The sequence below is a fragment of the Oncorhynchus masou genome, chromosome 1 (genome assembly GCF_036934945.1).
Source record: "Oncorhynchus masou masou isolate Uvic2021 chromosome 1, UVic_Omas_1.1, whole genome shotgun sequence".
Taxonomy (NCBI): domain Eukaryota; kingdom Metazoa; phylum Chordata; class Actinopteri; order Salmoniformes; family Salmonidae; genus Oncorhynchus; species Oncorhynchus masou.
Window position 1 is genome coordinate 11,203,819 of NC_088212.1, and position 25,428 is coordinate 11,229,246.

Genomic DNA, 25,428 nt, shown 5'->3' on the forward strand with positions numbered 1-25,428 from the left:
GGAGAGGGGGAGAGGAGGGGATAGGAGAGGGGAGAGGAGGGGGAAGGAGATGGGGAGAGGAGAGTCAGGCTCTGAGTCTCATCACCATAAACCATTCATATTCCAATAAGATACCACTTGAGAAGAAAAGTGTAGAGTAGGGACTGAGCTAACTCTCAACAACTCACCCACTCGGTCACTGATGTAAACAACAAATGATCCTAGCAATACAGAGTGAATGAAAACATGACGAGGTAATACAACTGTTTAAGTATGCAAGATGACATTTGGACTAAATGATGAAAACAAGGTTGAGGAAGAAAATGTAACCGGTAAGCCTGGGGGTTCCCGCGCTAGGTTTCCCAATCACTTGTCTGACCCCCAGCTAACTCAAAGGTGCTTACCGCCACGGAAAAATTTGATTGGTTTCTAGAGTTATTTTGCATTCTAAACATTCCCATTTCACCTGGAGCAGATTCCGTGTCATAGAGCCCATTTCTACTGCAGCCATTGGGTGACTGCAGAAGTATACACCTAATATTGTTGAACATATTCCAATCAAGTTGACATCAAAATGTGATTGGAAAAAGGCATGGATGAGGGGTGAATTAATACCCCAAATTCTGAAATGCAAATTAAATAATGGCTGAAATGAACTCGCTATGTGTTTGAGAACACACTTTGCACACAGCCAGATCTATTTATATGCAAATCAATCTCTTGTTAAGGGGTTGAGTCTAGGGTAAAATAGGTTGCATAAATTATCCATATAAGTCATGAATCTTTTTTTGAAAGAACATTTGCAATGAAAGTATAATTGAAATAACAATTAGGCCAACCACAAAGAGAAACGGACACTGTATTTGAATGGAAGGACATTGGTCTCCTCAACAAACCCAGTCTATTGTCTCCTCAACAAACCTAGTCTATTGTCTCCTCAACAAGCCCAGTCTACTGTCTCCTCAACAGGCCCAGTCTATTGTCTCCTTAACAAACCCAGTCTATTGCCTCCTCAACAAGCCCAGTCTATTGTCTCCTCAACAAGCTCCGTTTATTGTTTCATCAACAAGCCCAGTCTATTGTCTCCTCAACAAGCCCAGTCTAGTGTCTCCTCAACAAGCCCAGTCTATTGTCTCCTCAACAAGCCTAGTCTATTGTCTCCTCAACAAGCCCAGTCTACAGTCTCCTCAACAAGCTCCATTTATTGTCTCCTCAACAAGCTCCGTTTATTGTCTCCTCAACAAGCCCAGTCTATTGTCTCCTCAACAAGCTCCGTTTATTGTCTCCTCAACAAGCCCAGTCTATTGTCTCCTCAACAAGCCCATTCTATTGTCTCCTCAACAAGCTCTTTATATTGTCTCCTCAACAAGCTCCGTTTATTGTCTCCTCAACAAACCGTCTATTGGCTCCTCAACAAGCTCCGTTTATTGTCTCCTCAACAAGCTCCGTTTATTGTCTCCTCAACAAGCCCAGTCTATTGTCTCCTCAACAAGCCCAGTCTACTGTCTCCTCAACAGGCCCAGTCTATTGTCTCCTTAACAAACCCAGTCTATTGCCTCCTCAACAAGCCCAGTCTATTGTCTCCTCAACAAGCTCCGTTTATTGTTTCATCAACAAGCCCAGTCTATTGTCTCCTCAACAAGCCCAGTCTAGTGTCTCCTCAACAAGCCCAGTCTATTGTCTCCTCAACAAGCCCAGTCTATTGGCTCCTCAACAAGCCCAGTCTACTGTCTCCTCAACAAGCTCCGTTTATTGTTTCCTCAACAAGCCCAGTCTATTGTCTCCTCAACAAGCCCAGTCTACTGTCTCCTCAACAGGCCCAGTCTATTGTCTCCTCAACAAGCCCATTCTATTGTCTCCTCAACAAGCTCTTTATATTGTCTCCTCAACAAGCTCCGTTTATTGTCTCCTCAACAAGCCCAGTCTATTGTCTCCTCAACAAGCTCAGTCTATTGTCTCCTCAACAAGCCCAGTCTATTGTCTCCACAACAAGCCCAGTCTATTGGCTCCTCAACAAGCCCAGTCTATTGTCTCCTCAACAAGCTCCATTTACTGTCTCCTCAACAAGCCCAGTCTATTGTCTCCTCAACAAGCTCAGTCTATTGTCTCCTCAACAAGCCCAGTCTATTGTCTCCACAACAAGCCCAGTCTATTGTCTCCTCAACAAGCCCAGTCTATTGTCTCCTCAACAAGCTCAGTTTATTGTCTCCTCAACAAGCCCAGTCTATTGTCTCCTCAACAAGCTCAGTCTATTGTCTCCTCAACAAGCCCAGTCTATTGTCTCCACAACAAGCCCAGTCTATTGGCTCCTCAACAAGCCCAGTCTATTGTCTCCTCAACAAGCCCAGTCTATTGTCTAATCAACAAGCCCAGTCTATTGTCTCCTCAACAAGCTCCGTTTATTGTCTCCCCAACAAGCCCAGTCTATTGTCTCCCCAACAAGCTAAGTCTATTGTCTCCTCAACAAGCTCCGTTTATTGACTCCTTTACAAGCTCTGTTTATTGCCTCCTCAACAAGCTCCGTTTATTGTCTCCTCAAGAAGCTCCGTTTATTGTCTACTCAACAAACTCTATTTATTGTCTTCTCAACAAGCTCCGTTTATTGTCTCCTCAACAAGCTCCGTTTATTGTCTCCTCAACAAGCCCAGTCTATTGTCTCCTCAACAAGCCCAGTCTATTGTCTCCTTAACAAGCCCAGTCTATTGTCTCCTCAACAAGCCCAGTCTATTGTCTCCTCAACAAGCTCAGTCTATTGTCTCCTCAACAAGCCCAGTCTATTGTCTCCTTAACAAGCCCAGTCTATTGTCTCCTCAACAAGCCCAGTCTATTGTCTCCTCAACAAGCTCAGTCTATTGTCTCCGCAACAAGCCCAGTCTATTTCCCTCCACAACAAGCCCAGTCTATTGTCTCCTCAACAAGCCCAGTTTATTGTCTCCTCAACAAGCCCAGTCTATTGTCTCCTCAACAAGCTCCGTTTATTGTCTCCTCAACAAGCCCAGTCTATTGTCTCCTCAACAAGCTCAGTCTATTGTCTCCTCAACAAGCCCAGTCTATTGTCTCCACAACAAGCCCAGTCTATTGTCTCCTCAACAAGCCCAGTCTATTGTCTCCTCAACAAGCCCAGTCTGTTGTCTCCTCAACAAGCTCTGTTTATTGTCTCCTCAACAAGCTTAGTTTATTGTCTCCTCAACAAGCCCAGTCTATTGTCTCCCCAACAAGCCCAGTCTATTGTCTCCTCAACAAGCTCCGTTTATCGTCTCCTCAACAAGCTCTGTTTATTGTCTCCTCAACAAGCCCAGTCTATTGTCTCCCCAACAAGCCCAGTCTATTGGCTCCTCAACAAGCTCCGTTTATTGCCTCCTTAACAAGCTCCGTTTATTGTCTCCTCAACAAGGTCCGTTTATTGTCTCCTCAACAAGCCCAGTCTATTGTCTCCTCAACAAGCCCAGTCTGTTGTCTCCTCAACAAGCCCAGTCTATTGTCTCCTCAACAAGCCCAGTCTGTTGTCTCCTCAACAAGCCCAGTCTGTTGTCTCCTCAACAAGCCCAGTCTATTGTCTCCTGAACAAGCCCAGTCTATTGTCTCCTCAACAAGCCCAGTCTACAGTCTCCTCAACAAGCCCAGTCTATTGTCTCCTCAACAAGCCCAGTCTATTGTCTCCTCAACAAGCCCAGTCTACAGTCACTTTCTAGCTATTTGTTCAGTTGATTTGACTCAACATCACTTCAATGTGGCGGCAGGGTAGCCTAGTGGTTAGAGCGTTGGACTAGTAACCGGAAGATTGCGAGTTCAAACCCCCGAGCTGACAAGGTACAAATCTGTCGTTCTGCCCCTGAACAGGCAGTTAACCCTCTGTTCCTAGGCCGTCATTGAAAATAAGAATTTGTTATTAACTGACTTTCCTAGTTAAATAAAGGAATGAGTAAAAGATATCAGATCCGCTAGAAAGCAGCATGTTGAGCAGTGCTTAAACCTTGATGGTCAGTACGGTAGCCCGCTACAGTGTGAAGATACAGATCTAGGATCAGCTTTCCCTGCCACAATCTAAACTTTTAACCATTAGTGGGGATAAAGCAAAACTGACCCAAGATCAGTGTCTAGCGGGCAACTTCACACTACAGCAGTGGTTCCCAACCCTGTACGGTAGCCCGCTACAGTGTGAAGATACAGATCTAGGATCAGCTTTCCCTGCCACAATCTAAACTTTTAACCATTAGTGGGGATAAAGCAAAACTGACCCAAGATCAGTGTCTAGCGGGCAACTTCACACTACACCACAGTGTAGCCTACAGCAGTGGTTCCCAACCCTGTTCACTCAGGCCCCCGTTCCAGCATTGGGGAACATCCTGATGCACCACCCAATTTCAAAATGTGCCTTCTACTATTACAACTCTCAGGAGTAAGTTGAGAGCCAGCGTTCCTAGGGGACAGTTTGGGAACCACTGGTCTAGAGTACCTGGGAAGTCCGCATCGTAGCTCAAGAAGGAGGAGTGTCTGGGTGCTGCGCTCAGGAATGAGCTCTGGCGTCTCCTGCCCCCCTCGCTCCTGGGTTCTGAGAAGGAGGCGCGGCCATACGTCTTCTCAAAAGACTCCCGCACGTTGTAGGAGCTGGGAGGAGGGGTGTCCTGGAGAGAAGAAGAAGAAGACTTTATTGTCCATTAACTGGTAGAAAACAAACATTTGTTTTTATGCTCACAACCCCAGAACCCGAGAGGGGTTGGAAGCAATGGCTCTGGCGCAGAGCAGCACCCCTGAAGAAATTGAAGGGGGTTACGTGCCTTGCTCAAGGTCACAACACAGAGAAATGACGATATGGTTACAACACACAGAGATGATGATATGGTTACAACACAGAGAGATGACGATATGGTTACAACACAGAGAGATGATGATATGGTTACAACACAGAGAGATGACGATATGACCACAACACAGAGAGATGACGATATGACACTACCTAGCTCAGCTACACTACCTAGATGAATACTGCAGGGCTATATAGCTAGCTCAGCTACGCTAGCTAGATGACGATATGGTCACAACACAGAGAGATGACGATATGGCCACAACACAGAGAGATGACGATATGAAGATATGTGCCAATCCAGGCGAACAGAGAGGAGGAATGGAGAGGAGGAACCGGGAGGAGGAACAGAGAGGAGGAACAGAGAGGAGGAACAAAGAGGAGGAACAGAGAGGAGGAACAGAGAGGAACAGGGAGGAACAGGGAGGAACAGGGAGGAACAGAGATGAGGAACAGAGAGAAGGAACAGAGAGGAGGAACAGGGAGGAACAGAGAGGAGGAACAGGGAGGAGGAACAGAGAGGAGGAACAGGGAGGAATGGAGAGGAGGAACAAAGAGGAGGAACAGGGAGGAATGGAGAGGAGGAACAGAGAGGAGGAACAAAGAGGAGGAACAGAGAGGAGGAACAGATGAGAGAAGGAACAGAGAGGAGGAACAAAGAGGAGGAACAGGGAGGAATGGAGAGGAGGAACAAAGAGGAGGAACAGGGAGGAATGGAGAGGAGGAACAGAGAGGAGGAACAGAGAGAAATGGAGAGGAGGAACAGAGAGGAGGAACAGAGAGGAGGAACAGAGAGAAGGAACAGAGAGGAGGAACAGAGAGGAGGAACAGATGAGAGAAGGAACAGAGAGGAGGAACAAGGAGGAACAGAGAGGAGGAACAGGGAGGAATGGAGAGGAGGAACAGAGAGGAATGGAGAGGAGGAACAGAGAGGAATGGAGAGGAGGAACAGAGAGGAATGGAGAGGAGGAACAGAGAGGAATGGAGAGGAGGAACAGAGAGGAATGGAGAGGAGGAACAGAGAGGAATGGAGAGGAGGAACAGAGAGGAGGAACAGAGAGGAGGAACAGGGAGGAATGGAGAGGAGGAACAGAGAGGAGGAACAGAGAGGAATGGAGAGGAGGAACAGGGAGGAATGGAGAGGAGGAACAGGGAGGAATGGAGAGGAGGAACAGAGAGGAGGAACAGAGAGGAATGGAGAGGAGGAACAGAGAGGAATGGAGAGGAGGAACAGAGAGGAGGAACAGAGAGGAGGAACAGAGAGGAATGGAGAGGAGGAACAAAGAGGAGGAACAGGGAGGAATGGAGAGGAGGAACAGAGAGGAGGAACAAAGAGGAGGAACAGAGAGGAGGAACAGATGAGAGAAGGAACAGAGAGGAGGAACAGGGAGGAACAGAGAGGAGGAACAGGGAGGAGGAACAGAGAGGAGGAACAGGGAGGAATGGAGAGGAGGAACAAAGAGGAGGAACAGGGAGGAATGGAGAGGAGGAACAGAGAGGAGGAACAAAGAGGAGGAACAGAGAGGAGGAACAGATGAGAGAAGGAACAGAGAGGAGGAACAAAGAGGAGGAACAGGGAGGAATGGAGAGGAGGAACAAAGAGGAGGAACAGGGAGGAATGGAGAGGAGGAACAGAGAGGAGGAACAGAGAGAAACGGAGAGGAGGAACAGAGAGGAGGAACAGAGAGGAGGAACAGAGAGAAGGAACAGAGAGGAGGAACAGAGAGGAGGAACAGATGAGAGAAGGAACAGAGAGGAGGAACAAGGAGGAACAGAGAGGAGGAACAGGGAGGAATGGAGAGGAGGAACAGAGAGGAATGGAGAGGAGGAACAGAGAGGAATGGAGAGGAGGAACAGAGAGGAATGGAGAGGAGGAACAGAGAGGAATGGAGAGGAGGAACAGAGAGGAATGGAGAGGAGGAACAGAGAGGAGGAACAGAGAGGAGGAACAGGGAGGAATGGAGAGGAGGAACAGAGAGGAGGAACAGAGAGGAATGGAGAGGAGGAACAGGGAGGAATGGAGAGGAGGAACAGGGAGGAATGGAGAGGAGGAACAGAGAGGAGGAACAGAGAGGAATGGAGAGGAGGAACAGAGAGGAATGGAGAGGAGGAACAGAGAGGAGGAACAGAGAGGAGGAACAGAGAGGAATGGAGAGGAGGAACAGAGAGGAATGGAGAGGAGGAACAGAGAGGAATGGAGAGGAGGAACAGAGAGGAATGGAGAGGAGGAACAGAGAGGAATGGAGAGGAGGAACAGAGAGGAGGAACAGAGAGGAGGAACAGGGAGGAATGGAGAGGAGGAACAGAGAGGAGGAACAGAGAGGAATGGAGAGGAGGAACAGGGAGGAATGGAGAGGAGGAACAGAGAGGAGGAACAGAGAGGAATGGAGAGGAGGAACAGAGAGGAATGGAGAGGAGGAACAGAGAGGAGGAACAGGGAGGAATGGAGAGGAGGAACAGAGAGGAATGGAGAGGAGGAACAGAGAGGAGGAACAGAGAGGAATGGAGAGGAGGAACAGAGAGGAATGGAGAGGAGGAACAGAGAGGAATGGAGAGGAGGAACAGAGAGGAATGGAGAGGAGGAACAGAGAGGAATGGAGAGGAGGAACAGAGAGGAATGGAGAGGAGGAACAGAGAGGAATGGAGAGGAGGAACAGAGAGGAGGAACAGAGAGGAGGAACAGGGAGGAATGGAGAGGAGGAACAGAGAGGAGGAACAGAGAGGAATGGAGAGGAGGAACAGGGAGGAATGGAGAGGAGGAACAGGGAGGAATGGAGAGGAGGAACAGAGAGGAGGAACAGAGAGGAGGAACAGAGAGGAATGGAGAGGAGGAACAGAGAGGAGGAACAGAGAGGAGGAACAGGGAGGAATGGAGAGGAGGAACAGAGAGGAACAGAGAGGAGGAACAGAGAGGAATGGAGAGGAGGAACAGAGAGGAGGAACAGAGAGGAATGGAGAGGAGGAACAGGGAGGAATGGAGAGGAGGAACAGGGAGGAATGGAGAGGAGGAACAGAGAGGAGGAACAGAGAGGAATGGAGAGGAGGAACAGAGAGGAATGGAGAGGAGGAACAGAGAGGAGGAACAGAGAGGAGGAACAGGGAGGAATGGAGAGGAGGAACAGAGAGGAGGAACAGAGAGGAATGGAGAGGAGGAACAGAGAGGAGGAACAGGGAGGAATGGAGAGGAGGAACAGAGAGGAATGGAGAGGAGGAACAGAGAGGAGGAACAGAGAGGAGGAACAGAGAGGAGGAACAGACAGGAGGAACAGGGAGGAACAGGGAGGAACAGAGAGAAGGAACAGAGAGGAGGAACAGGGAGGAGGAACAGAGAGGAGGAACAGAGAGGAATGGAGAGGAGGAACAGAGAGGAATGGAGAGGAGGAACAGAGAGGAATGGAGAGGAGGAACAGAGAGGAATGGAGAGGAGGAACAGAGAGGAATGGAGAGGAGGAACAGAGAGGAATGGAGAGGAGGAACAGAGAGGAATGGAGAGGAGGAACAGAGAGGAGGAACAGAGAGGAGGAACAGGGAGGAATGGAGAGGAGGAACAGGGAGGAGGAACAGAGAGGAATGGAGAGGAGGAACAGGGAGGAATGGAGAGGAGGAACAGGGAGGAATGGAAAGGAGGAACAGAGAGGAGGAACAGAGAGGAATGGAGAGGAGGAACAGAGAGGAATGGAGAGGAGGAACAGAGAGGATGAACAGAGAGGTGGAACAGGGAGGAATGGAGAGGAGGAACAGAGAGGAACAGAGAGGAGGAACAGAGAGGAATGGAGAGGAGGAACAGAGAGGAGGAACAGAGAGGAGGAACAGGGAGGAATGGGAGGAGGAACAGAGAGGAGGAACAGAGAGGAATGGAGAGGAGGAACAGGGAGGAATGGAGAGGAGGAACAGGGAGGAATGGAGAGGAGGAACAGAGAGGAGGAACAGAGAGGAATGGAGAGGAGGAACAGAGAGGAATGGAGAGGAGGAACAGAGAGGAGGAACAGAGAGGAGGAACAGGGAGGAATGGAGAGGAGGAACAGAGAGGAATGGAGATGAGGAACAGAGAGGAGGAACAGAGAGGAATGGAGAGGAGGAACAGAGAGGAATGGAGAGGAGGAACAGAGAGGAATGGAGAGGAGGAACAGAGAGGAATGGAGAGGAGGAACAGAGAGGAATGGAGAGGAGGAACAGAGAGGAGGAACAGAACAGAGAGGAGGACAGGGAGGAATGGAGAGGAGGAACAGAGAGGAGGAACAGAGAGGAATGGAGAGGAGGAACAGGGAGGAATGGAGAGGAGGAACAGAGAGGAGGAACAGAGAGGAATGGAGAGGAGGAACAGAGAGGAATGGAGAGGAGGAACAGGGAGGAATGGAGAGGAGGAACAGAGAGGAGGAACAGAGAGGAATGGAGAGGAGGAACAGAGAGGAATGGAGAGGAGGAACAGAGAGGAATGGAGAGGAGGAACAGAGGAACAGGAGGAACAGAGAGGAGGAACAGGGAGGAATGGAGAGGAGGAACAGAGAGGAATGGAGATGAGGAACAGAGAGGAGGAACAGAGAGGAATGGAGAGGAGGAACAGAGAGGAATGGAGAGGAGGAACAGAGAGGAATGGAGAGGAGGAACAGAGAGGAATGGAGAGGAGGAACAGAGAGGAATGGAGAGGAGGAACAGAGAGGAATGGAGAGGAGGAACAGAGAAGAGGAGGAACAGAGAGGAGGACAGGGAGGAATGGAGAGGAGGAACAGAGAGGAGGAACAGAGAGGAATGGAGAGGAGGAACAGGGAGGAATGGAGAGGAGGAACAGAGAGGAGGAACAGAGAGGAATGGAGAGGAGGAACAGAGAGGAATGGAGAGGAGGAACAGAGAGGAGGAACAGAGAGGAGGAACAGGGAGGAATGGAGAGGAGGAACAGAGAGGAACAGAGAGGAGGAACAGAGAGGAATGGAGAGGAGGGACAGAGAGGAGGAACAGAGAGGAGGAACAGGGAGGAATGGAGAGGAGGAACAGAGAGGAATGGAGAGGAGGAACAGAGAGGAGGAACAGAGAGGAGGAACAGAGAGGAGGAACAGACAGGAGGAACAGGGAGGAACAGGGAGGAACAGAGAGAAGGAACAGAGAGGAGGAACAGGGAGGAGGAACAGAGAGGAGGAACAGAGAGGAGGAACAGACAGGAGGAACAGGGAGGAACAGGGAGGAACAGAGAGAAGGAACAGAGAGGAGGAACAGGGAGGAGGAACAGAGAGGAGGAACAGGGAGGAATGGAGAGGAGGAACAGAGAGGAATGGAGAGGAGGAACAGAGAGGAATGGAGAGGAGGAACAGAGAGGAATGGAGAGGAGGAACAGAGAGGAATGGAGAGGAGGAACAGAGAGGAATGGAGAGGAGGAACAGAGAGGAATGGAGAGGAGGAACAGAGAGGAGGAACAGAGAGGAGGAACAGGGAGGAATGGAGAGGAGGAACAGAGAGGAGGAACAGAGAGGAATGGAGAGGAGGAACAGGGAGGAATGGAGAGGAGGAACAGGGAGGAATGGAGAGGAGGAACAGAGAGGAGGAACAGAGAGGAATGGAGAGGAGGAACAGAGAGGAATGGAGAGGAGGAACAGAGAGGAGGAACAGAGAGGAGGAACAGGGAGGAATGGAGAGGAGGAACAGAGAGGAACAGAGAGGAGGAACAGAGAGGAATGGAGAGGAGGAACAGAGAGGAGGAACAGGGAGGAATGGAGAGGAGGAACAGAGAGGAATGGAGAGGAGGAACAGAGAGGAGGAACAGAGAGGAGGAACAGAGAGGAGGAACAGACAGGAGGAACAGGGAGGAACAGGGAGGAACAGAGAGAAGGAACAGAGAGGAGGAACAGGGAGGAGGAACAGAGAGGAGGAACAGAGAGGAGGAACAGACAGGAGGAACAGGGAGGAACAGGGAGGAACAGAGAGAAGGAACAGAGAGGAGGAACAGGGAGGAGGAACAGAGAGGAGGAACAGGGAGGAGGAACAGAGAGGAGGAACAGGGAGGAATGGAGAGGAGGAACAGAGAGGAATGGAGAGGAGGAACAGAGAGGAATGGAGAGGAGGAACAGAGAGGAATGGAGAGGAGGAACAGAGAGGAATGGAGAGGAGGAACAGAGAGGAATGGAGAGGAGGAACAGAGAGGAATGGAGAGGAGGAACAGAGATGAATGGAGAGGAGGAACAGAGAGGAGGAACAGAGAGGAGGAACAGAGAGGAATGGAGAGGAGGAACAGAGAGGAGGAACAGAGAGGAATGGAGAGGAGGAACAGGGAGGAATGGAGAGGAGGAACAGAGAGGAGGAACAGAGAGGAATGGAGAGGAGGAACAGAGAGGAATGGAGAGGAGGAACAGAGAGGAGGAACAGAGAGGAGGAACAGGGAGGAATGGAGAGGAGCAACAGAGAGGAACAGAGAGGAGGAACAGAGAGGAATGGAGAGGAGGAACAGAGAGGAGGAACAGGGAGGAATGGAGAGGAGGAACAGAGAGGAATGGAGAGGAGGAACAGAGAGGAGGAACAGAGAGGAGGAACAGAGAGGAGGAACAGAGAGGAGGAACAGGGAGGAACAGGGAGGAACAGAGAGAAGGAACAGAGAGGAGGAACAGGGAGGAGGAACAGAGAGGAGGAACAGGGAGGAATGGAGAGGAGGAACAGAGAGGAATGGAGAGGAGGAACAGAGAGGAATGGAGAGGAGGAACAGAGAGGAATGGAGATGAGGAACAGAGAGGAGGAACAGAGAGGAATGGAGAGGAGGAACAGAGAGGAATGGAGAGGAGGAACAGAGAGGAGGAACAGAGAGGGGAACAGAGAGGAATGGAGAGGAGGAACAGAGAGGAATGGAGAGGAGGAACAGAGAGGAATGGAGAGGAGGAACAGAGAGGAATGGAGAGGAGGAACAGAGAGGAGGAACAGAGAGGAGGAACAGGGAGGAATGGAGAGGAGGAACAGAGAGGAGGAACAGAGAGGAATGGAGAGGAGGAACAGGGAGGAATGGAGAGGAGGAACAGGGAGGAATGGAGAGGAGGAACAGAGAGGAGGAACAGAGAGGAATGGAGAGGAGGAACAGAGAGGAATGGAGAGGAGGAACAGAGAGGAGGAACAGGGAGGAATGGAGAGGAGGAACAGAGAGGAACAGAGAGGAGGAACAGAGAGGAATGGAGAGGAGGAACAGAGAGGAGGAACAGGGAGGAATGGAGAGGAGGAACAGAGAGGAATGGAGAGGAGGAACAGAGAGGAGGAACAGAGAGGAGGAACAGAGAGGAGGAACAGACAGGAGGAACAGGGAGGAACAGGGAGGAACAGAGAGAAGGAACAGAGAGGAGGAACAGGGAGGAGGAACAGAGAGGAGGAACAGAGAGGAGGAACAGACAGGAGGAACAGGGAGGAGGAACAGGGAGGAGGAACAGAGAGGAGGAACAGGGAGGAATGGAGAGGAGGAACAGAGAGGAATGGAGAGGAGGAACAGAGAGGAATGGAGAGGAGGAACAGAGAGGAATGGAGAGGAGGAACAGAGAGGAATGGAGAGGAGGAACAGAGAGGAATGGAGAGGAGGAACAGAGAGGAATGGAGAGGAGGAACAGAGAGGAGGAACAGAGAGGAGGAACAGAGAGGAATGGAGAGGAGGAACAGAGAGGAGGAACAGAGAGGAATGGAGAGGAGGAACAGGGAGGAATGGAGAGGAGGAACAGGGAGGAATGGAGAGGAGGAACAGAGAGGAGGAACAGAGAGGAATGGAGAGGAGGAACAGAGAGGAATGGAGAGGAGGAACAGAGAGGAGGAACAGAGAGGAGGAACAGGGAGGAATGGAGAGGAGGAACAGAGAGGAACAGAGAGGAGGAACAGAGAGGAATGGAGAGGAGGAACAGAGAGGAGGAACAGGGAGGAATGGAGAGGAGGAACAGAGAGGAATGGAGAGGAGGAACAGAGAGGAGGAACAGAGAGGAGGAACAGAGAGGAGGAACAGACAGGAGGAACAGGGAGGAACAGGGAGGAACAGAGAGAAGGAACAGAGAGGAGGAACAGGGAGGAGGAACAGAGAGGAGGAACAGAGAGGAGGAACAGGGAGGAACAGGGAGGAACAGAGAGAAGGAACAGAGAGGAGGAACAGGGAGGAGGAACAGAGAGGAGGAACAGGGAGGAATGGAGAGGAGGAACAGAGAGGAATGGAGAGGAGGAACAGAGAGGAATGGAGAGGAGGAACAGAGAGGAATGGAGAGGAGGAACAGAGAGGAGGAACAGAGAGGAATGGAGAGGAGGAACAGAGAGGAATGGAGAGGAGGAACAGAGAGGAGGAACAGAGAGGGGAACAGAGAGGAATGGAGAGGAGGAACAGAGAGGAATGGAGAGGAGGAACAGAGAGGAATGGAGAGGAGGAACAGAGAGGAATGGAGAGGAGGAACAGAGAGGAGGAACAGAGAGGAGGAACAGGGAGGAATGGAGAGGAGGAACAGAGAGGAGGAACAGAGAGGAATGGAGAGGAGGAACAGGGAGGAATGGAGAGGAGGAACAGGGAGGAATGGAGAGGAGGAACAGAGAGGAGGAACAGAGAGGAGGAACAGAGAGGAATGGAGAGGAGGAACAGAGAGGAGGAACAGAGAGGAGGAACAGGGAGGAATGGAGAGGAGGAACAGAGAGGAACAGAGAGGAGGAACAGAGAGGAATGGAGAGGAGGAACAGAGAGGAGGAACAGAGAGGAATGGAGAGGAGGAACAGGGAGGAATGGAGAGGAGGAACAGGGAGGAATGGAGAGGAGGAACAGAGAGGAGGAACAGAGAGGAATGGAGAGGAGGAACAGAGAGGAATGGAGAGGAGGAACAGAGAGGAGGAACAGAGAGGAGGAACAGGGAGGAATGGAGAGGAGGAACAGAGAGGAACAGAGAGGAGGAACAGAGAGGAATGGAGAGGAGGAACAGAGAGGAGGAACAGGGAGGAATGGAGAGGAGGAACAGAGAGGAATGGAGAGGAGGAACAGAGAGGAGGAACAGAGAGGAGGAACAGAGAGGAGGAACAGACAGGAGGAACAGGGAGGAACAGGGAGGAACAGAGAGAAGGAACAGAGAGGAGGAACAGGGAGGAGGAACAGAGAGGAGGAACAGAGAGGAATGGAGAGGAGGAACAGAGAGGAATGGAGAGGAGGAACAGAGAGGAATGGAGAGGAGGAACAGAGAGGAATGGAGAGGAGGAACAGAGAGGAATGGAGAGGAGGAACAGAGAGGAATGGAGAGGAGGAACAGAGAGGAATGGAGAGGAGGAACAAAGAGGAGGAACAGAGAGGAGGAACAGGGAGGAATGGAGAGGAGGAACAGGGAGGAGGAACAGAGAGGAATGGAGAGGAGGAACAGGGAGGAATGGAGAGGAGGAACAGGGAGGAATGGAAAGGAGGAACAGAGAGGAGGAACAGAGAGGAATGGAGAGGAGGAACAGAGAGGAATGGAGAGGAGGAACAGAGAGGAGGAACAGAGAGGAGGAACAGGGAGGAATGGAGAGGAGGAACAGAGAGGAACAGAGAGGAGGAACAGAGAGGAATGGAGAGGAGGAACAGAGAGGAGGAACAGAGAGGAGGAACAGGGAGGAATGGAGAGGAGGAACAGAGAGGAGGAACAGAGAGGAATGGAGAGGAGGAACAGGGAGGAATGGAGAGGAGGAACAGGGAGGAATGGAGAGGAGGAACAGAGAGGAGGAACAAAGAGGAATGGAGAGGAGGAACAGAGAGGAATGGAGAGGAGGAACAGAGAGGAGGAACAGAGAGGAGGAACAGGGAGGAATGGAGAGGAGGAACAGAGAGGAATGGAGATGAGGAACAGAGAGGAGGAACAGAGAGGAATGGAGAGGAGGAACAGAGAGGAATGGAGAGGAGGAACAGACAGGAATGGAGAGGAGGAACAGAGAGGAATGGAGAGGAGGAACAGAGAGGAATGGAGAGGAGGAACAGAGAGGAATGGAGAGGAGGAACAGAGAGGAGGAACAGAGAGGAGGACAGGGAGGAATGGAGAGGAGGAACAGAGAGGAGGAACAGAGAGGAATGGAGAGGAGGAACAGGGAGGAATGGAGAGGAGGAACAGAGAGGAGGAACAGAGAGGAATGGAGAGGAGGAACAGAGAGGAATGGAGAGGAGGAACAGAGAGGAGGAACAGAGAGGAGGAACAGGGAGGAATGGAGAGGAGGAACAGAGAGGAACAGAGAGGAGGAACAGAGAGGAATGGAGAGGAGGGACAGAGAGGAGGAACAGAGAGGAGGAACAGGGAGGAATGGAGAGGAGGAACAGAGAGGAATGGAGAGGAGGAACAGAGAGGAGGAACAGAGAGGAGGAACAGAGAGGAGGAACAGACAGGAGGAACAGGGAGGAACAGGGAGGAACAGAGAGAAGGAACAGAGAGGAGGAACAGGGAGGAGGAACAGGGAGGAGGAACAGAGAGGAGGAACAGACAGGAGGAACAGGGAGGAACAGGGAGGAACAGAGAGAAGGAACAGAGAGGAGGAACAGAGAGGAGGAACAGGGAGGAATGGAGAGGAGGAACAGAGAGGAATGGAGAGGAGGAACAGAGAGGAATGGAGAGGAGGAACAGAGAGGAATGGAGAGGAGGAACAGAGAGGAATGGAGAGGAGGAACAGAGAGGAGGAACAGAGAGGAGGAACAGGGAGGAATGGAGAGGAGGAACAGAGAGGAGGAACAGAGAGGAATGGAGAGGAGGAACAGGGAGGAATGGAGAGGAGGAACAGGGAGGAATGGAGAGGAGGAACAGAGAGGAGGAACAGAGAGGAATGGAGAGGAGGAACAGAGAGGAATGGAGAGGAGGAACAGAGAGGAGGAACAGAGAGGAGGAACAGGGAGGAATGGAGAGGAGGAACAGAGAGGAACAGAGAGGAGGAACAGAGAGGAATGGAGAGGAGGAACAGAGAGGAGGAACAGGGAGGAATGGAGAGGAGGAACAGAGAGGAATGGAGAGGAGGAACAGAGAGGAGGAACAGAGAGGAGGAACAGAGAGGAGGAACAGACAGGAGGAACAGGGAGGAACAGGGAGGAACAGAGAGAAGGAACAGAGAGGAGGAACAGGGAGGAGGAACAGAGAGGAGGAACAGAGAGGAGGAACAGACAGGAGGAACAGGGAGGAACAGGGAGGAACAGAGAGAAGGAACAGAGAGGAGGAACAGGGAGGAGGAACAGAGAGGAGGAACAGGGAGGAGGAACAGAGAGGAGGAACAGGGAGGAATGGAGAGGAGGAACAGAGAGGAATGGAGAGGAGGAACAGAGAGGAATGGAGAGGAGGAACAGAGAGGAATGGAGAGGAGGAACAGAGAGGGATGGAGAGGAGGAACAGAGAGGAATGGAGAGGAGGAACAGAGAGGAATGGAGAGGAGGAACAGAGAGGAATGGAGAGGAGGAACAGAGAGGAGGAACAGAGAGGAGGAACAGAGAGGAATGGAGAGGAGGAACAGAGAGGAATGGAGAGGAGGAACAGGGAGGAATGGAGAGGAGGAACAGGGAGGAATGGAGAGGAGGAACAGAGAGGAGGAACAGAGAGGAATGGAGAGGAGGAACAGAGAGGAATGGAGAGGAGGAACAGAGAGGAGGAACAGAGAGGAGGAACAGGGAGGAATGGAGAGGAGGAACAGAGAGGAACAGAGAGGAGGAACAGAGAGGAATGGAGAGGAGGAACAGAGAGGAGGAACAGGGAGGAATGGAGAGGAGGAACAGAGAGGAATGGAGAGGAGGAACAGAGAGGAGGAACAGAGAGGAGGAACAGAGAGGAGGAACAGACAGGAGGAACAGGGAGGAACAGGGAGGAACAGAGAGAAGGAACAGAGAGGAGGAACAGGGAGGAGGAACAGAGAGGAGGAACAGGGAGGAATGGAGAGGAGGAACAGAGAGGAATGGAGAGGAGGAACAGAGAGGAATGGAGAGGAGGAACAGAGAGGAATGGAGATGAGGAACAGAGAGGAGGAACAGAGAGGAATGGAGAGGAGGAACAGAGAGGAATGGAGAGGAGGAACAGAGAGGAGGAACAGAGAGGAGGAACAGAGAGGAATGGAGAGGAGGAACAGAGAGGAATGGAGAGGAGGAACAGAGAGGAATGGAGAGGAGGAACAGAGAGGAATGGAGAGGAGGAACAGAGAGGAGGAACAGAGAGGAGGAACAGGGAGGAATGGAGAGGAGGAACAGAGAGGAATGGAGAGGAGGAACAGGGAGGAATGGAGAGGAGGAACAGGGAGGAATGGAGAGGAGGAACAGAGAGGAGGAACAGAGAGGAATGGAGAGGAGGAACAGAGAGGAATGGAGAGGAAGAACAGAGAGGAGGAACAGGGAGGAATGGAAAGGAGGAACAGAGAGGAACAGAGAGGAGGAACAGAGAGGAATGGAGAGGAGGAACAGAGAGGAACAGAGAGGAGGAACAGAGAGGAATGGAGAGGAGGGACAGAGAGGAGGAACAGAGAGGAGGAACAGGGAGGAATGGAGAGGAGGAACAGAGAGGAATGGAGAGGAGGAACAGAGAGGAGGAACAGAGAGGAATGGAGAGGAGGAACAGAGAGGAATGGAGAGGAGGAACAGAGAGGAGGAACAGAGAGGAGGAACAGGGAGGAATGGAGAGGAGGAACAGAGAGGAACAGAGAGGAGGAACAGAGAGGAATGGAGAGGAGGGACAGAGAGGAGGAACAGAGAGGAGGAACAGGGAGGAATGGAGAGGAGGAACAGAGAGGAATGGAGAGGAGGAACAGAGAGGAGGAACAGAGAGGAGGAACAGAGAGGAGGAACAGACAGGAGGAACAGGGAGGAACAGGGAGGAACAGAGAGAAGGAACAGAGAGGAGGAACAGGGAGGAGGAACAGGGAGGAGGAACAGAGAGGAGGAACAGACAGGAGGAACAGGGAGGAACAGGGAAAACAGAGAGAAGGAACAGAGAGGAGGAACAGGGAGGAGGAACAGAGAGGAGGAACAGGGAGGAATGGAGAGGAGGAACAGAGAGGAATGGAGAGGAGGAACAGAGAGGAATGGAGAGGAGGAACAGAGAGGAATGGAGAGGAGGAACAGAGAGGAATGGAGAGGAGGAACAGAGAGGAGGAACAGAGAGGAGGAACAGGGAGGAATGGAGAGGAGGAACAGAGAGGAGGAACAGAGAGGAATGGAGAGGAGGAACAGGGAGGAATGGAGAGGAGGAACAGGGAGGAATGGAGAGGAGGAACAGAGAGGAGGAACAGAGAGGAATGGAGAGGAGGAACAGAGAGGAATGGAGAGGAGGAACAGAGAGGAGGAACAGAGAGGAGGAACAGGGAGGAATGGAGAGGAGGAACAGAGAGGAACAGAGAGGAGGAACAGAGAGGAATGGAGAGGAGGAACAGAGAGGAGGAACAGGGAGGAATGGAGAGGAGGAACAGAGAGGAATGGAGAGGAGGAACAGAGAGGAGGAACAGAGAGGAGGAACAGAGAGGAGGAACAGACAGGAGGAACAGGGAGGAACAGGGAGGAACAGAGAGAAGGAACAGAGAGGAGGAACAGGGAGGAGGAACAGAGAGGAGGAACAGAGAGGAGGAACAGACAGGAGGAACAGGGAGGAACAGGGAGGAACAGAGAGAAGGAACAGAGAGGAGGAACAGGGAGGAGGAACAGAGAGGAGGAACAGGGAGGAGGAACAGAGAGGAGGAACAGGGAGGAATGGAGAGGAGGAACAGAGAGGAATGGAGAGGAGGAACAGAGAGGAATGGAGAGGAGGAACAGAGAGGAATGGAGAGGAGGAACAGAGAGGAATGGAGAGGAGGAACAGAGAGGAATGGAGAGGAGGAACAGAGAGGAATGGAGAGGAGGAACAGAGAGGAATGGAGAGGAGGAACAGAGAGGAGGAACAGAGAGGAGGAACAGAGAGGAATGGAGAGGAGGAACAGAGAGGAATGGAGAGGAGGAACAGGGAGGAATGGAGAGGAGGAACAGGGAGGAATGGAGAGGAGGAACAGAGAGGAGGAACAGAGAGGAATGGAGAGGAGGAACAGAGAGGAATGGAGAGGAGGAACAGAGAGGAGGAACAGAGAGGAGGAACAGGGAGGAATGGAGAGGAGGAACAGAGAGGAACAGAGAGGAGGAACAGAGAGGAATGGAGAGGAGGAACAGAGAGGAGGAACAGGGAGGAATGGAGAGGAGGAACAGAGAGGAATGGAGAGGAGGAACAGAGAGGAGGAACAGAGAGGAGGAACAGAGAGGAGGAACAGACAGGAGGAACAGGGAGGAACAGGGAGGAACAGAGAGAAGGAACAGAGAGGAGGAACAGGGAGGAGGAACAGAGAGGAGGAACAGGGAGGAATGGAGAGGAGGAACAGAGAGGAATGGAGAGGAGGAACAGAGAGGAATGGAGAGGAGGAACAGAGAGGAATGGAGATGAGGAACAGAGAGGAGGAACAGAGAGGAATGGAGAGGAGGAACAGAGAGGAATGGAGAGGAGGAACAGAGAGGAGGAACAGAGAGGAGGAACAGAGAGGAATGGAGAGGAGGAACAGAGAGGAATGGAGAGGAGGAACAGAGAGGAATGGAGAGGAGGAACAGAGAGGAATGGAGAGGAGGAACAGAGAGGAATGGAGAGGAGGAACAGAGAGGAGGAACAGAGAGGAGGAACAGGGAGGAATGGAGAGGAGGAACAGAGAGGAATGGAGAGGAGGAACAGGGAGGAATGGAGAGGAGGAACAGAGAGGAGGAACAGAGAGGAATGGAGAGGAGGAACAGAGAGGAATGGAGAGGAGGAACAGAGAGGAGGAACAGGGAGGAATGGAAAGGAGGAACAGAGAGGAACAGAGAGGAGGAACAGAGAGGAATGGAGAGGAGGAACAGAGAGGAGGAACAGGGAGGAATGGAGAGGAGGAACAGAGAGGAATGGAGAGGAGGAACAGAGAGGAGGAACAGAGAGGAGGAACAGACAGGAGGAACAGGGAGGAACAGGGAGGAACAGAGAGAAGGAACAGAGAGGAGGAACAGGGAGGAGGAACAGAGAGGAGGAACAGACAGGAGGAACAGGGAGGAACAGGGAGGAACAGAGAGAAGGAACAGAGAGGAGGAACAGGGAGGAGGAACAGAGAGGAGGAACAGAGAGGAATGGAGAGGAGGAACAGAGAGGAATGGAGAGGAGGAACAGAGAGGAGGAACAGAGAGGAGGAACAGGGAGGAATGGAGAGGAGGAACAGAGAGGAACAGAGAGGAGGAACAGAGAGGAATGGAGAGGAGGAACAGAGAGGAGGAACAGGGAGGAATGGAGAGGAGGAACAGAGAGGAATGGAGAGGAGGAACAGAGAGGAGGAACAGAGAGGAGGAACAGAGAGGAGGAACAGACAGGAGGAACAGGGAGGAACAGGGAGGAACAGAGAGAAGGAACAGAGAGGAGGAACAGGGAGGAGGAACAGAGAGGAGGAACAGGGAGGAGGAACAGAGAGGAGGAACAGGGAGGAATGGAGAGGAGGAACAGAGAGGAATGGAGAGGAGGAACAGAGAGGAATGGAGAGGAGGAACAGAGAGGAATGGAGAGGAGGAACAGAGAGGAATGGAGAGGAGGAACAGAGAGGAATGGAGAGGAGGAACAGAGAGGAATGGAGAGGAGGAACAGAGAGGAATGGAGAGGAGGAACAGAGAGGAGGAACAGAGAGGAGGAACAGAGAGGAATGGAGAGGAATGGAGAGGAGGAACAGAGAGGAGGAACAGAGAGGAATGGAGAGGAGGAACAGGGAGGAATGGAGAGGAGGAACAGGGAGGAATGGAGAGGAGGAACAGAGAGGAGGAACAGAGAGGAATGGAGAGGAGGAACAGAGAGGAATGGAGAGGAGGAACAGAGAGGAGGAACAGAGAGGAGGAACAGGGAGGAATGGAGAGGAGGAACAGAGAGGAACAGAGAGGAGGAACAGAGAGGAATGGAGAGGAGGAACAGAGAGGAGGAACAGGGAGGAATGGAGAGGAGGAACAGAGAGGAATGGAGAGGAGGAACAGAGAGGAGGAACAGAGAGGAGGAACAGAGAGGAGGAACAGACAGGAGGAACAGGGAGGAACAGGGAGGAACAGAGAGAAGGAACAGAGAGGAGGAACAGGGAGGAGGAACAGAGAGGAGGAACAGAGAGGAGGAACAGGGAGGAACAGGGAGGAACAGGGAGGAACAGAGAGAAGGAACAGAGAGGAGGAACAGGGAGGAGGAACAGAGAGGAGGAACAGGGAGGAATGGAGAGGAGGAACAGAGAGGAATGGAGAGGAGGAACAGAGAGGAATGGAGAGGAGGAACAGAGAGGAATGGAGATGAGGAACAGAGAGGAGGAACAGAGAGGAATGGAGAGGAGGAACAGAGAGGAATGGAGAGGAGGAACAGAGAGGAGGAACAGAGAGGAGGAACAGAGAGGAATGGAGAGGAGGAACAGAGAGGAATGGAGAGGAGGAACAGAGAGGAATGGAGAGGAGGAACAGAGAGGAATGGAGAGGAGGAACAGAGAGGAATGGAGAGGAGGAACAGAGAGGAGGAACAGAGAGGAGGAACAGGGAGGAATGGAGAGGAGGAACAGAGAGGAATGGAGAGGAGGAACAGGGAGGAATGGAGAGGAGGAACAGGGAGGAATGGAGAGGAGGAACAGAGAGGAGGAACAGAGAGGAATGGAGAGGAGGAACAGAGAGGAATGGAGAGGAGGAACAGAGAGGAGGAACAGGGAGGAATGGAAAGGAGGAACAGAGAGGAACAGAGAGGAGGAACAGAGAGGAATGGAGAGGAGGAACAGAGAGGAGGAACAGGGAGGAATGGAGAGGAGGAACAGAGAGGAATGGAGAGGAGGAACAGAGAGGAGGAACAGAGAGGAGGAACAGACAGGAGGAACAGGGAGGAACAGAGAGAAGGAACAGAGAGGAGGAACAGGGAGGAGGAACAGAGAGGAGGAACAGACAGGAGGAACAGGGAGGAACAGGGAGGAACAGAGAGAAGGAACAGAGAGGAGGAACAGGGAGGAGGAACAGAGAGGAGGAACAGAGAGGAATGGAGAGGAGGAACAGAGAGGAATGGAGAGGAGGAACAGAGAGGAGGAACAGAGAGGAGGAACAGGGAGGAATGGAGAGGAGGAACAGAGAGGAACAGAGAGGAGGAACAGAGAGGAATGGAGAGGAGGAACAGAGAGGAGGAACAGGGAGGAATGGAGAGGAGGAACAGAGAGGAATGGAGAGGAGGAACAGAGAGGAGGAACAGAGAGGAGGAACAGAGAGGAGGAACAGACAGGAGGAACAGGGAGGAACAGGGAGGAACAGAGAGAAGGAACAGAGAGGAGGAACAGGGAGGAGGAACAGAGAGGAGGAACAGAGAGGAGGAACAGGGAGGAACAGGGAGGAACAGGGAGGAACAGAGAGAAGGAACAGAGAGGAGGAACAGGGAGGAGGAACAGAGAGGAGGAACAGGGAGGAATGGAGAGGAGGAACAGAGAGGAATGGAGAGGAGGAACAGAGAGGAATGGAGAGGAGGAACAGAGAGGAATGGAGAGGAGGAACAGAGAGGAGGAACAGAGAGGAATGGAGAGGAGGAACAGAGAGGAATGGAGAGGAGGAACAGAGAGGAGGAACAGAGAGGAGGAACAGAGAGGAATGGAGAGGAGGAACAGAGAGGAATGGAGAGGAGGAACAGAGAGGAATGGAGAGGAGGAACAGAGAGGAATGGAGAGGAGGAACAGAGAGGAATGGAGAGGAGGAACAGAGAGGAGGAACAGAGAGGAGGAACAGGGAGGAATGGAGAGGAGGAACAGAGAGGAGGAACAGAGAGGAATGGAGAGGAGGAACAGGGAGGAATGGAGAGGAGGAACAGGGAGGAATGGAGAGGAGGAACAGAGAGGAGGAACAGAGAGGAATGGAGAGGAGGAACAGAGAGGAATGGAGAGGAGGAACAGAGAGGAGGAACAGGGAGGAATGGAGAGGAGGAACAGAGAGGAACAGAGAGGAGGAACAGAGAGGAATGGAGAGGAGGAACAGAGAGGAGGAACAGGGAGGAATGGAGAGGAGGAACAGAGAGGAATGGAGAGGAGGAACAGAGAGGAGGAACAGAGAGGAGGAACAGAGAGGAGGAACAGACAGGAGGAACAGGGAGGAACAGGGAGGAACAGAGAGAAGGAACAGAGAGGAGGAACAGGGAGGAGGAACAGAGAGGAGGAACAGGGAGGAGGAACAGAGAGGAGGAACAGGGAGGAATGGAGAGGAGGAACAGAGAGGAATGGAGAGGAGGAACAGAGAGGAATGGAGAGGAGGAACAGAGAGGAATGGAGAGGAGGAACAGAGAGGAATGGAGAGGAGGAACAGAGAGGAATGGAGAGGAGGAACAGAGAGGAATGGAGAGGAGGAACAGAGAGGAATGGAGAGGAGGAACAGAGAGGAGGAACAGAGAGGAGGAACAGAGAGGAATGGAGAGGAATGGAGAGGAGGAACAGAGAGGAGGAACAGAGAGGAATGGAGAGGAGGAACAGGGAGGAATGGAGAGGAGGAACAGGGAGGAATGGAGAGGAGGAACAGAGAGGAGGAACAGAGAGGAATGGAGAGGAGGAACAGAGAGGAATGGAGAGGAGGAACAGAGAGGAGGAACAGAGAGGAGGAACAGGGAGGAATGGAGAGGAGGAACAGAGAGGAACAGAGAGGAGGAACAGAGAGGAATGGAGAGGAGGAACAGAGAGGAGGAACAGGGAGGAATGGAGAGGAGGAACAGAGAGGAATGGAGAGGAGGAACAGAGAGGAGGAACAGAGAGGAGGAACAGAGAGGAGGAACAGACAGGAGGAACAGGGAGGAACAGGGAGGAACAGAGAGAAGGAACAGAGAGGAGGAACAGGGAGGAATGGAGAGGAGGAACAGAGAGGAATGGAGATGAGGAACAGAGAGGAGGAACAGAGAGGAATGGAGAGGAGGAACAGAGAGGAATGGAGAGGAGGAACAGAGAGGAGGAACAGAGAGGAGGAACAGAGAGGAATGGAGAGGAGGAACAGAGAGGAATGGAGAGGAGGAACAGAGAGGAATGGAGAGGAGGAACAGAGAGGAATGGAGAGGAGGAACAGAGAGGAATGGAGAGGAGGAACAGAGAGGAGGAACAGAGAGGAGGAACAGGGAGGAATGGAGAGGAGGAACAGAGAGGAATGGAGAGGAGGAACAGGGAGGAATGGAGAGGAGGAACAGGGAGGAATGGAGAGGAGGAACAGAGAGGAGGAACAGAGAGGAATGGAGAGGAGGAACAGAGAGGAATGGAGAGGAGGAACAGAGAGGAGGAACAGGGAGGAATGGAAAGGAGGAACAGAGAGGAACAGAGAGGAGGAACAGAGAGGAATGGAGAGGAGGAACAGAGAGGAGGAACAGGGAGGAATGGAGAGGAGGAACAGAGAGGAATGGAGAGGAGGAACAGAGAGGAGGAACAGAGAGGAGGAACAGACAGGAGGAACAGGGAGGAACAGAGAGAAGGAACAGAGAGGAGGAACAGGGAGGAGGAACAGAGAGGAGGAACAGACAGGAGGAACAGGGAGGAACAGGGAGGAACAGAGAGAAGGAACAGAGAGGAGGAACAGGGAGGAGGAACAGAGAGGAGGAACAGAGAGGAATGGAGAGGAGGAACAGAGAGGAATGGAGAGGAGGAACAGAGAGGAGGAACAGAGAGGAGGAACAGGGAGGAATGGAGAGGAGGAACAGAGAGGAACAGAGAGGAGGAACAGAGAGGAATGGAGAGGAGGAACAGAGAGGAGGAACAGGGAGGAATGGAGAGGAGGAACAGAGAGGAATGGAGAGGAGGAACAGAGAGGAGGAACAGAGAGGAGGAACAGAGAGGAGGAACAGACAGGAGGAACAGGGAGGAACAGGGAGGAACAGAGAGAAGGAACAGAGAGGAGGAACAGGGAGGAGGAACAGAGAGGAGGAACAGAGAGGAGGAACAGGGAGGAACAGGGAGGAACAGGGAGGAACAGAGAGAAGGAACAGAGAGGAGGAACAGGGAGGAGGAACAGAGAGGAGGAACAGGGAGGAATGGAGAGGAGGAACAGAGAGGAATGGAGAGGAGGAACAGAGAGGAATGGAGAGGAGGAACAGAGAGGAATGGAGAGGAGGAACAGAGAGGAGGAACAGAGAGGAATGGAGAGGAGGAACAGAGAGGAATGGAGAGGAGGAACAGAGAGGAGGAACAGAGAGGAGGAACAGAGAGGAATGGAGAGGAGGAACAGAGAGGAATGGAGAGGAGGAACAGAGAGGAATGGAGAGGAGGAACAGAGAGGAATGGAGAGGAGGAACAGAGAGGAGGAACAGAGAGGAGGAACAGGGAGGAATGGAGAGGAGGAACAGAGAGGAGGAACAGAGAGGAATGGAGAGGAGGAACAGGGAGGAATGGAGAGGAGGAACAGGGAGGAATGGAGAGGAGGAACAGAGAGGAGGAACAGAGAGGAATGGAGAGGAGGAACAGAGAGGAATGGAGAGGAGGAACAGAGAGGAGGAACAGGGAGGAATGGAGAGGAGGAACAGAGAGGAACAGAGAGGAGGAACAGAGAGGAATGGAGAGGAGGAACAGAGAGGAGGAACAGGGAGGAATGGAGAGGAGGACAGAGAGGAATGGAGAGGAGGAACAGAGAGGAGGAACAGAGAGGAGGAACAGACAGGAGGAACAGGGAGGAACAGGGAGGAACAGAGAGAAGGAACAGAGAGGAGGAACAGGGAGGAGGA

General features: G+C 52.1%; 1 protein-coding gene across 1 annotated transcript in view; it reads right to left on the reverse strand.

Moving 5' to 3' along the window:
• Positions 1–25,428, reverse strand: part of stpg2 (sperm-tail PG-rich repeat containing 2) — a 94,437-nt gene that overhangs the window by 15,465 nt on the left and 53,544 nt on the right. Inside the window, exon 11 of the mRNA XM_064974642.1 lies at positions 4,436–4,604. Within this exon, the coding sequence (XP_064830714.1) occupies positions 4,436–4,604 (169 nt within the window). The remainder of the gene's footprint in view (positions 1–4,435; positions 4,605–25,428) is intronic.